Source organism: Eutrigla gurnardus (genome assembly GCF_963514095.1).
Source record: "Eutrigla gurnardus genome assembly, chromosome: 24".
Classification (NCBI taxonomy): Eukaryota; Metazoa; Chordata; class Actinopteri; order Perciformes; family Triglidae; genus Eutrigla; species Eutrigla gurnardus.
In genome coordinates, this window is record NC_139935.1 from 1,382,501 (window position 1) to 1,395,000 (window position 12,500).

The 12,500-nt window shown below is 44.6% G+C and overlaps 3 protein-coding genes across 9 annotated transcripts in view; 1 reads left to right on the top strand and 2 right to left on the bottom strand.

Moving 5' to 3' along the window:
• Nucleotides 1-2,323, bottom strand: part of arl13b (ADP-ribosylation factor-like 13b) — a 6,776-nt gene extending 4,453 nt beyond the window's left edge. For 2 of the 4 annotated variants that reach the window (XM_084004674.1, XM_084004672.1), the window contains exons 1-3: nucleotides 1,105-1,326; nucleotides 528-598; nucleotides 21-270 (exon numbers count right to left, since the gene is read on the bottom strand). In XM_084004674.1, the coding sequence (XP_083860800.1) occupies nucleotides 21-270; nucleotides 528-598; nucleotides 1,105-1,178 (395 nt within the window). In that variant the 5' untranslated portion in view covers nucleotides 1,179-1,326. Of the gene's footprint in view, nucleotides 1-20; nucleotides 271-527; nucleotides 599-1,104; nucleotides 1,327-1,805 lie in introns of those variants that run through there. The other 2 variants (XM_084004673.1, XM_084004675.1) reach the window with 2 other exon arrangements.
• Nucleotides 2,324-3,437: 1,114 nt separating this feature from the next.
• On the top strand, nucleotides 3,438-7,323 carry LOC311010139 (gamma-glutamylaminecyclotransferase B-like). The gene is made up of 2 exons (XM_084004677.1): nucleotides 3,438-3,508; nucleotides 6,574-7,323. The coding sequence occupies exon 2, from the start codon at nucleotides 6,599-6,601 to the stop codon at nucleotides 7,058-7,060; it is 462 nt and encodes a 153-aa protein (XP_083860803.1). The 5' UTR covers nucleotides 3,438-3,508; nucleotides 6,574-6,598; the 3' UTR covers nucleotides 7,061-7,323.
• Nucleotides 7,324-7,447: 124 nt separating this feature from the next.
• The window catches only part of LOC311010134 (FERM, ARHGEF and pleckstrin domain-containing protein 1-like), a 40,627-nt gene continuing 35,574 nt past the window's right edge, over nucleotides 7,448-12,500 (bottom strand). For all 4 annotated transcript variants that reach the window (XM_084004667.1, XM_084004666.1, XM_084004665.1 and 1 more), the window contains exons 26-28: nucleotides 8,481-8,588; nucleotides 8,249-8,400; nucleotides 7,448-8,046 (exon numbers count right to left, since the gene is read on the bottom strand). In XM_084004667.1, the coding sequence (XP_083860793.1) occupies nucleotides 7,974-8,046; nucleotides 8,249-8,400; nucleotides 8,481-8,588 (333 nt within the window). In that variant the 3' untranslated portion in view covers nucleotides 7,448-7,973. The remainder of the gene's footprint in view (nucleotides 8,047-8,248; nucleotides 8,401-8,480; nucleotides 8,589-12,500) is intronic.

Below are 12,500 nucleotides of genomic sequence, written 5' to 3' on the forward strand. Positions count from 1 at the left end.
TTGAATGGCCCGACACTCACACGAGCACAGGCTTCCCTGCGATGCGCGGATGCTGGAGGACCTCGGCCATGGTCTCCCGCGTCTCCTGGATCCGCTGGGCATCGCTGGAGTCCACCACAAACACGACGCCATGCGACTCCGAATAGTAGTTCTTCCAGATGCCCCTGATCCTCTTCCCACCGCCCAGGTCAAATATGGTCACCTCGAACTTGCCCTGCTTCAGGTCTATCTTGGAAAAGCCCACAGTAGGAGCCAAATCCTGGGGATTCTCTGAAAAAAAGCAAACAGAAATCATGTTAGCGGAGCATAAAAAAAATGTGTGAGCAGCGGAAAGAAATATAAAAGCAGCCGAGCATTACTGTCAGGCAGCTTGATTTAAAATAAACATGATAATAAATATTAAAACAGAAGAATAAGTGAGGCGTAACAAGATGTTATAAAACTAGTCTTTTACATTATTTAGAAGGATCTTTTTTAAACAAGAAAAATGTGCAAAACGTTAAATCTACATTATTGACAGCCCTCACCTCCTTGGATTCCTCGTACTGTGGCGGTCTTCCCGGCGTTATCCAGCCCCACCATAAGCAGAGTCACTTTCCTGTTGGGGGGAGAATGAAAACACATGAGCACAGACATGGTGTCGGGGTTGGAGGTGGGGGGCAGGAGAAGCACCCGATGCCATCTCGGTGCCCTCCCCTGCATCCAAATGTACAGTACCAAAGCTACTTGAGCTGGCATGAGAGCCCATGATGCACACATGGGGGAACAGATTAGCCAATTTATAATCTGAATGCAAACAGGGATCTGCCCAATAACCCGAGTGAGTCAGCAGCAGTCACATGGTCAGCTAACTATCTGCTCAAGGCCGTACTCCTGCTTGTTATTCTAATTCTATTTTACTGATTGTAGTATTGATAATTCACTTTTTCTGTCACCTAGAATCATTTCACTGCATTTTAAGAAATGCACGCTGGTATTAGTATTAGTCATGGATGTTCAAAAAGCCTGGTGGATCCTGTAAAGCAACACAAGTCATACCAGCAAGCATGCATTCATTTACCAAACAACAACAAGCACAACTTCGTCGCCCGGATGCATACTTAACTTCGACACTTGCGCCGAAAAGACATCAACCGCACTATCCATCTAACTGTCCTCTCCAGCCAGCTGGCCTTCATCGTGGCGGCCGCTTGATGCAAACGGCCAAAACAAAGGTTGAGACGCCGTCTGCCCTTTGTGTCCACTAACCTCCTCTAAACCCTCGCTGCTACAAAAACCCCTGACAGCAGCCGGCCGGGAGGAAGAGACCCGCTGAACAGACCTGGCCCGAGGATTAGGCGAGGATTTCTCACTAAGTCCAGAAGGATCAGGTGCCTCGCCACAACCACGTGGGTTCAGTACCCAAAATGACATTTTCCAGGTCCTGCTGCTTCACACTCTAACTGTTTAGCATTGTTCTGCATCCAAAAGGTTCATAAGATGCACACAGAACAGCAAGTCTGTGACACAAAGTTGAAATAAAGTAGTGTGATTATCATCAAGACCTTGTTTACCCAATATATACCTAATAATAATAAACAAACACACAAATATATATATATATAAATACACACACACATATATATGTATATATATACACATATATAATAATAATAATAACAATAATAAACACACATACATAGAACACAGCTCAAATATTGGCATACATTATAATATATATTATATATTGGCATCAGTCGTATGATAGTGACTGTAGTCTCTGGACTGTGACGTCAACAAATAAACACAAATAAAAGTGAACTTACCTTGAGGGCTCTCGCCAGCGTTTCAGCCAGTTGCAGCAGTTCGCCATCAGGCTAAACATCGCAGTCCGAGTCCGATCAAGTGGTCATCTGAAACCCGTTTAGCCCCCCTGATCGATGCTTTAAAGGCTAAAACTGGCTAAATAGCGAGCTAACTCATGTTAGCATCAAACTAGCATCGACTTTAAAAAAAACATAAAACCCGAGTGGCGGTTATCATGCGTTACCGGTAAAACGTTTTGATTCACATAACGTTAATTTCCAAGCTAATACACAAATCCGCGTCCCGTTACTTACGGTTAGCTGAAGCTAATGTAGCTAGCTATAACGGTTCCTCGTCTAAGTTCAGCCTCCGTACCCGAGCGAGCCTGCTAGCTCGCGAGCTAACGTGACGCTCGCTAATTTAAAAATAAACAGAGTTTTATAAACAACCGAACGTAGCAACGTTCACTCTCGAAACGAGAGCTAACGCTACTTAGCGTTAGCCGACGTACCGCTTTGTTTACGCCGTCTGTTTCTGCTGCTAGGCTGCAGACGTGCTTACGTCACCCGGCGCTGTCAACGAATCAGCGTCGAGGGATGCTGTGAGAGTCTGTTGAATGAGCGCCCTCCTGTGGACAATTACACTACCTGCAGTTGGTTGACCACGTTGACGTCATCCAGCGTAGTCAACGAATCAGCGTCGAGGGATGCTGGGCGAGTTTGTTTTAAGAGCGCCCTCCTGTGGACAATTACATAACCTACAGTTGTGATGGTCAATTATTATTATTATTTGTTTTAATCATCTTTATTCTACCTTTATTTTAAGATCACTTAATGTAGGAATCTGTCCGTTTCTGCTGTAAGTCTCTATTTTATTTTATTTTGATTCTACCTTTATTGAACCAGGAAGTTGCATTGAGATCAAAATAATCAACATACATTATGTTCTAATTTTTGTTATTATTATGTTGTTATTGTTATTTTTAAAGCATAAATATCAACACCCGGGTAAAACCTGAAGCAAACTTTAACATTAGATAAACATAATACATAAGAAAAAGCATAAACATGTATTCAAAATAATTTAAAACAACGCCATATGCAAGCTGCTATAATACACAATGTCTGAGGCTAAAAAAAAAAGAAAGTGGCGGGTGTAGAGGTGCTTCTTATATTTTATAGCACCTTGGAGAAATACTGCACAGCCGCCAACATAAAAACAACAAAATAGAACTGAAATAATCCATCAAAACAACCGTTAAGGACCCAGAGAAAAGCACAAAAATCCATGCTCCAGTTGTTGTGATATAAACTGGCACAACATCTATTTTCTAGAAAAGGGATGACAAAAAAAGATATTACAAACATGAACTGAATTCAAGAGTGACAACAGGAGATATAGGATGTAACAGTCAAAGCACTGAAGCTGACAAATCTTTTCTTTCTGCTTCACCAAAAGTATATCAGACCCTCTGCAGACTGTGTTTTTAATAATATCATGTATTACATTTTAATGTGCACTCACAGGTGAGGCTCAACTTGACCTGCCTAACATGTAAATACTCAAATAAAGCACAAGTATGCTTCTTAAGTTAATTGTCACACGCCCTTTCTTTTCTCCAGGAAGGCTGAGATGTTTACTGCGCATGCGCCTCATTGCGCCGTTCACAACCGGATCAGAGCTGTTTCTACTCAAGGAAGCAGCGAGCTGCCATCATTCGGAGGTAAAACTTTGCTCCTGTAGCGTGTTAGTATTTTATAATATATAAATATGATATAGTAACATGTATTTTGTCTCCGGTTGCTCTTTAAACGTGGGTTTCCTGCTGTTTGACGTTTGTTTTCACACGTTGCGATAGTCCTCGTTACTGCCGCGGTCAAGCCAGCCGCAACTCCGATCTCCGTGGTCAAATCAGCCGCACTTCAATTTCGAGTGAACAAGTCCGGTTTTCAAAATAAAGGTATTAAGAACATCCATCCATCCATCCATTTTCTACCGCTTATCCTGTATTTAGGGTCACGGGGTTGCTGGAGCCAATCCCAGCTATCATTGGGAGAAGGCAGGGTACACCCTGGACAGGACGGTATTAAGAACAGTAAGCTATATATCGAACCTACCAACCATTGAAAATAAAATGTTACATTAAAGTGTTTCATGCACCTATGATGAATAAAAAACACTTGTTATCATTTGTTTTACTGCACCAATGTGGAGAAATGCCAAAATAAAAGTCCCATATTTATACCTGAGATTGCATCTTTGCCCATATTTGAGCTACAGTAAAAACACTTTGCTCAATAATTCCTGGCTATGGGTGGTATATTTGACTTCTACACATAATTGACTACAAGTATGTTTAATATGAACCATTTTTACTGTACCAATTAAGAGAAATTACGAAGTTAAAGTCCTACATTTAACGAATAATAGGTCGATTTCTGAATATTTGAGGTGCTATAAAAAATAAGTTTCTCAATAATTCCAGAATGACACTGATTGACTTGAGTTGAGAACATCTCTGACAACATACATACCGAAAATCAAGCATTTTTACTGTACCAATTAAGAGAAATTACAAAGTAAAAGTCCTACATTTAACGAATAATAGGTAGATTTCTGAATATTTGGGGTGCTATAAGAATACTTTTCTCAATAATTCCAGAATGATACTGATATATTTGTATTGAGGACATCTCTGACTAAATACATACCGAAAATCACGCATTTTTACTGTACCAATTAAGAGAAATTACGAAGTTAAAGTCCTACATTTAACGAATAATAGGTCGATTTCTGAATATTTGAGGTGCTATAAAAAATAAGTTTCTCAATAATTCCAGAATGACACTGATATATTTGTATTGAGGACATCTCTGACTACATACCCACCGAAAATCAAGCATTTTTACTGTACCAATTAAGAGAAATTACAAAGTAAAAGTCCTACATTTAACGAATAATAGGTATATTTCTGAATATTTGGGGTGCTATAAGAATACTTTTCTCAATAATTCCAGAATGATACTGATATATTTGTATTGAGTACATCTCTTACTACACACATACTGAAAATCAAGCATTTCTACTGTACCAATTAAGAGAAATTACAAAGTAAAAGTCCTACATTTAACGAATAATTATTGAGTAAAGTATTTTTATAGTTCCTTAAATATTCAGAAATCTATGTATTTGGTAAAGATGTAGAACATTTACTTTGTAATATATGTTAATTAGTACAGTAAAAATGCTTGATTTACAGTCTGTATTTAGTCAGAGATGTCCTTAACACCAATATATCAGTATCATTCTGGAATTATTGAGAATAGTACTTTTTATAACACCTTAAATATTCATACCTCTACCTATTATTCGTTAAATGTAGGACTTTTACTTTGTAATTTCTCTTAATTGGTACAGTAAAAATGCGTGATTTTCGGTATGTATTTAGTCAGAGATGTCCTCAATACAAATATATCAGTATCATTTTGGAATTATTGAGAAAAGTATTCTTATAGCACCCCAAATGTTCAGAAATATACCTATTATTCGTTAAATGTAGGACTTTTACTTTGTAATTTCTCTTAATTGGTACAGTAAAAATGCTTGATTTTTGGTATGTATGTAGTCAGAGATCACCTGAACACAAATCAATCAGTGTCATTCTGGAATTATTGAGCAAAGTCTTTTTACAGTAAGTCAAATATGGTCAACGATGCAATCTGCATGTATAAATATGGGACTTTGTTATTGAATTTCTCCACATTGCTACAGTAGAAATGCTTGATTTAAAGTATAGTTGTAGTCCTCTATGTGTAGAAGTCAAATATACCACCCATAGCCAGGAATTATTGAGCAAAGTCTTTTTACAGTAAGTCAAATATGGTCAACGATGCAATCTGCATGTATAAATATGGGACATTTATACTTGAATTTCTCCACATTGGTGCAGTAAAAATGCTTCATATTAAACATACTTGTAGTCAATTATGTGTAGAAGTCAAATATACCACCCATAGCCAGGAATTATTGAGCAAAGTGTTTTTACAGTAGCTCAAATATGGGCAAAGATGCAATCTCAGGTATAAATATGGGACTTTTATTTTGGCATTTCTCCACATTGGTGCAGTAAAACAAATGATAACAAGTGTTTTTTATTCGTCATAGGTGCATGAAACACTTTAATGTAACATTTTATTTTCAATGGTTGGTAGGTTCGATATATAGCTTACTGTTCTTAATACCTTTATTTTGAAAACCGGAAGTAATACGATGTTTCTCCGCATTTACCGCAACGCTGAGAATACTTGTACACTCGAAATTTAAGTGCGGCTGATTTGACCACGGAGAACGGAGTTGCGGCTGGCTTGACCGCGGTTCGTTACCGTGACGAATGCGCATGTCCGATTGTACGCGTGCACGCGTGTTTGACCTACTTTTTTCTCCTTCATGCAACTTCACTTTTACAAGTGTGTTGACTTACAGAATCAGATCACACAACGATCATGATGATGGATTATTAATTAATTTAAATGATGCTGCTGAGAATTAACTGCATCCATAATCAAACTGCGTGATATGATTATGAAGAGTGAGTACTTTAAGTACATTTTGATGACTTTTACAGCTGGTGTGTACTCTGGGGAGAATTCACAAACTGTTTGTACTCATATGCTAATAGTACAAACCCTTGTCTTCTTGTTAATGATATTAATAATCCTATTAATATCAGTAATTCTATTGATATTGAAAACCACAGGCAGACTCAGCTGACTGAGTGATGTTTTCCAGGTGTTTTCTGCACTCCTGCCTCCACATGACGCGTGTCTTCGTGTACGGCACCCTGAAGAAGGGCCAGCCCAACTACTACCGCATGTTTGACAGCGCCAATGGGAAGGTGGAGTTCCTGGCCTCGGCCCGCACCGTCCAGAAATACCCGCTGGTGATCGCCGGCAAGCACAACATCCCGTTCCTCCTGAACATCCCGGGCCAGGGTCACCGGGTCCAAGGGGAGGTCTACGAGGTGGACGACAGGATGCTGGCCTACCTGGACGACTTTGAGCAGGTTCACCACATGTACCAGCGCACCGTGGCCCAGCTGGAGGTGACGGAGTGGGTGGGGGGGGCGGAGGGGCCGGCGGCGGGGAGCATCATGGAAGCGTTTGTGTACAGCACCACCACGTACCAGCCGGACTGGCCCTCGCTGCCCAGCCACGAGAGCTACGACGCCTTCGGAGATCACGGGCTGGAGTACGCGTGCAGAGAAGGACGGGACTGACGGGTCCACGTGGGTCCATCAGCCTCCAAACAGAGACGATGCACTCCTTTTATTTTAGGATTCATCACAACTCCTAAGAATGTCCCGTAGTGGTCTTCATCCTGGGCACTCACGTCATTCCACCTTTTTCATGATAATCAACAGAGAAATGACTTTTTTATTCAAAGTAAATCATTTGTCTGGACTTTGATGTACGTTTTGTTGTGTGTCCGGTTTCTCGTTTTGTAACCCGTGAAAGCTCGAGATAAAAATCAGGGGAAAAATCGTCTGTTTCTTTTGTTCTTCTTATGAACACAATATTTTTCTCATTTTTATTTAGAATATTAAAATCCAGAAAGTACATGAGAGAAGGTATTCTGGTAAACCAGTGAAATCTCTGTTGGCGTTGGAAGCAGGTTTGTCCTTTCAGAAGGAAGAAGAAGGAAACAAAAAGGAACATTTCACAGTGTATCAAAGAACTGTACAAGAAGGAAAACAGATGGATGTCTTCTAAATCACGTCCAAACTGGCATCACACTGAACTCATCTCCTAGAAAACACTGATGGCCACGAGTGTGTTCACGTGTTTAAAAAGCCTTATTCAAGCATCGTGTCGTCACGGGGATATTCACTGAGCAACTTATTAAAATGCAAAAACAAAAAGTCATGCTTCAGTGTCCCAAATACGCTTATCATAAAGATAAAAATCCTCCTTAAATCTGTGTGTGTGTGAACACTCATGGTGGTAAAGGAAGAGCAGCGGTGCGTTGCCAGTTTGGAGTTTGCTCAGACTCTGGTGGTGCAGGAAGAGTGTGACTAGAGGTGAAGGTACAGGAGGGGGAGGCCGTGATTATTCCGTGTCTATAATAAAGAGTCTTTTCTGGTGCTTGTGCAGTCTGAAGTCCAGACCTCCACCCGGGCGGAGGCCGACCCGTCAGTAGAGGTCTTTCCTGCTCGGCAGCGAGCGGCTGGCGGAGCAGGTGGCGCTGCGGATCACCTCCATCCACCTGGAGATGTGGAAATATCATCACGTTATTGTAACACGTGACATTAACACAGACGCTGCTGCTGCTGGCTAGGAACTGTGAATATTGTAAAACGGCATATAAAATGATGATACGACCTCCTCTGAGCTTTATTTATTACAGCTACGTCCGTGCAGCTGAGTTACAGATGTGTAAAAGTATAATAGATAAGAAACACAGGGACCTTTCGAAGGTGTACTCGCTCTCGGATCTGAAGTAGTAGACGTGGGATTTAAAGTGGAGTTTGAAGACGTAGTCCTTGTGGATGTTCTCGGACTCGGCGGGGACGGTGACGGAGTAGCCCAGCAGAGGGAGGCTGGCCAGAGGGTAGTCATCCTGCAAAGCAGCCGGACAGGAAGTCCTCAGTCATCAGCTTATCAACATCACTGTTCATCTCACGTGTGTGAATATCCAACCTGGTGGGACTTGTAGAAGAAGAGGCTGAAGTTGGTGAAGACCACCCAGAGTTTCTGCCAGCCGTTGCTGTTCTTAAACTTCCTCAGCAGGTTTCCTGACAGCTGGTTCTGCAAACACCAGAGGAGAAAGCTGAGTCAGCGAAAGGCACGCGAGGCCCAAATAAACCGGAAACAAACATTTCCATTACTGAGTTAGAAACGGGAAAGACAGGGAAAGACAAATCTGGAAGGTTTAGCTCTCAATACAAAATCAGGACATCACAAATTATAATTAACAGACTATCTGGCACAGTGAGTAACTCTTGGAATTAGTTTGTCTAGTAAAATGTGTTTTTTGTGTGTCTTTCTGCAGTACCGCTCCACTCCAGCAGGTGTCATTCTAACAGCAAACCACAGAGAGAGAAAGGGGCCCCTGAGGGCTTCTGAGGGGCCTCGAGGTGTAAATGGACAAACGGTCAAATGGAAGAGTGAGACAGGAGAGACACGAGGTGGAAGACGAGGAGAAAACAGGACAAAAACACAACCACGAGGGGAAGAGTGAGACGGAGGGACACGAGGTGGAAGACGAGGAGAAAACAGGACAAAAACACAACCACGAGGGGAAGAGTGAGACGGAGGGACACGAGGTGGAAGACGAGGAGAAAACAGGACAAAAACACAACCACGAGGGGAAGAGTGAGACGGAGGGACACGAGGTGGAAGACGAGGAGAAAACAGGACAAAAACACAACCACGAGGGGAAGAGTGAGACGGAGGGACACGAGGTGGAAGACGAGGAGAGAACAGGACAAAAACACAACCACGAGGGGAAGAGTGAGACAGTAGAGACACGAGGTGGAAGACGAGGAGAGAACAGGACAAAAACACAACCACGAGGGGAAGAGTGAGACGGAGGGACACGAGGTGGAAGACGAGGAGAAAACAGGACAAAAACACAACCACGAGGGGAAGAGTGAGACGGAGGGACACGAGGTGGAAGACGAGGAGAGAACAGGACAAAAACACAACCACGAGGGGAAGAGTGAGACAGTAGAGACACGAGGTGGAAGACGAGGAGAGAACAGGACAAAAACACAACCACGAGGGGAAGAGTGAGACGGAGGGACACGAGGTGGAAGACGAGGAGAAAACAGGACAAAAACACAACCACGAGGGGAAGAGTGAGACGGGAGAGACACGAGGTGGAAGACGAGGAGAAAACAGGACAAAAACACAACCACGAGGGGAAGAGTGAGACAGTAGAGACACGAGGTGGAAGACGAGGAGAGAACAGGACAAAAACACAACCACGAGGGGAAGAGTGAGACGGAGGGACACGAGGTGGAAGACGAGGAGAAAACAGGACAAAAACACAACCACGAGGGGAAGAGTGAGACGGGAGAGACACGAGGTGGAAGACGAGGAGAAAACAGGACAAAAACACAACCACGAGGGGAAGAGTGAGACAGTAGAGACACAAGGTGGAAGACGAGGAGAGAACAGGACAAAAACACAACCACGAGGGGAAGAGTGAGACGGAGGGACACGAGGTGGAAGACGAGGAGAAAACAGGACAAAAACACAACCACGAGGGGAAGAGTGAGACGGGAGAGACACGAGGTGGAAGACGAGGAGAAAACAGGACAAAAACACAACCACGAGGGGAAGAGTGAGACGGAGGGACACGAGGTGGAAGACGAGGAGAGAACAGGACAAAAACACAACCACGAGGGGAAGAGTGAGACGGAGGGACACGAGGTGGAAGACGAGGAGAAAACAGGACAAAAACACAACCACGAGGGGAAGAGTGAGACGGAGGGACACGAGGTGGAAGACGAGGAGAAAACAGGACAAAAACACAACCACAAGGGGAAGAGTGAGACGGAGGGACACGAGGTGGAAGACGAGGAGAAAACAGGACAAAAACACAACCACGAGGGGAAGAGTGAGACGGAGGGACACGAGGTGGAAGACGAGGAGAGAACAGGACAAAAACTCAACCACGAGGGGAAGAGTGAGACGGAGAGACACGAGGTGGAAGACGAGGAGAGAACAGGACAAAAACACAACCACGAGGGGAAGAGTGAGACGGAGGGACGCGAGGTGGAAGACGAGGAGAAAACAGGACAAAAACACAACCACGAGGGGAAGAGTGAGACGGGAGAGACGCGAGGTGGAAGACGAGGAGAAAACAGGACAAAAACACAACCACGAGGGGAAGAGTGAGACAGTAGAGACACGAGGTGGAAGACGAGGAGAGAACAGGACAAAAACACAACCACGAGGGGAAGAGTGAGACGGAGGGACACGAGGTGAAAGACGAGGAGAAAACAGGACAAAAACACAACCACGAGGGGAAGAGTGAGACGGGAGAGACACGAGGTGGAAGACGAGGAGAAAACAGGACAAAAACACAACCACGAGGGGAAGAGTGAGACGGAGGGACACGAGGTGGAAGACGAGGAGAGAACAGGACAAAAACACAACCACGAGGGGAAGAGTGAGACGGAGGGACACGAGGTGGAAGACGAGGAGAAAACAGGACAAAAACACAACCACGAGGGGAAGAGTGAGACGGAGGGACACGAGGTGGAAGACGAGGAGAGAACAGGACAAAAACACAACCACGAGGGGAAGAGTGAGACGGAGGGACACGAGGTGGAAGACGAGGAGAGAAGAGGACAAAAACACAACCACGAGGGGAAGAGTGAGACGGAGGGACACAAGGTGGAAGATGAGGAGAGAACAGGACAAAAACACAACCACGAGGGGAAGAGTGAGACGGAGGGACACGAGGTGGAAGACGAGGAGAGAACAGGACAAAAACACAACCACGAGGGGAAGAGTGAGACGGAGGGACACGAGGTGGAAGACGAGGAGAGAACAGGACAAAAACACAACCACGAGGGGAAGAGTGAGACGGAGGGACACGAGGTGGAAGACGAGGAGAGAACAGGACAAAAACACAACCACGAGGGGAAGAGTGAGACGGAGAGACACGAGGTGGAAGACGAGGAGAGAACAGGACAAAAACACAACCACGAGGGGAAGAGTGAGACAGTAGAGACACGAGGTGGAAGACGAGGAGAGAACAGGACAAAAACACAACCACGAGGGGAAGAGTGAGACGGAGGGACACGAGGTGGAAGACGAGGAGAGAACAGGACAAAAACACAACCACGAGGGGAAGAGTGAGACGGAGAGACACGAGGTGGAAGACGAGGAGAGAACAGGACAAAAACACAACCACGAGGGGAAGAGTGAGACAGTAGAGACACGAGGTGGAAGACGAGGAGAGAACAGGACAAAAACACAACCACGAGGGGAAGAGTGAGACGGAGGGACACGAGGTGGAAGACGAGGAGAGAACAGGACAAAAACACAACCACGAGGGGAAGAGTGAGACAGTAGAGACACGAGGTGGAAGACGAGGAGAGAACAGGACAAAAACACAACCACGAGGGGAAGAGTGAGACGGAGGGACACGAGGTGGAAGACGAGGAGAGAACAGGACAAAAACACAACCACGAGGGGAAGAGTGAGACGGAGGGACACGAGGTGGAAGACGAGGAGAGAACAGGACAAAAACACAACCACGAGGGGAAGAGTGAGACGGAGGGACACGAGGTGGAAGACGAGGAGAGAACAGGACAAAAACACAACCACGAGGGGAAGAGTGAGACGGAGGGACACGAGGTGGAAGACGAGGAGAGAACAGGACAAAAACACAACCACGAGGGGAAGAGTGAGACGGAGGGACACGAGGTGGAAGACGAGGAGAGAACAGGACAAAAACACAACCACGAGGGGAAGAGTGAGACGGAGGGACACGAGGTGGAAGACGAGGAGAAAACAGGACAAAAACACAACCACGAGGGGAAGAGTGAGACGGAGGGACACAAGGTGGAAGACAAGGAGAGAACAGGACAAAAACACAACCACGAGGGGAAGAGTGAGACAGGAGAGACACGAGGTGGAAGACGAGGAGAAAACAGGACAAAAACACAACCACGAGGGGAAGAGTGAGACGGAGGGACACGA

Coding starts and splice junctions, on each gene's coding strand:
- LOC311010139 (XM_084004677.1), top strand. CDS start 6,599: ATGACGCGTGTCTTCGTGTACGGCACCCTGAAGAAGGGCCAGCCCAAC.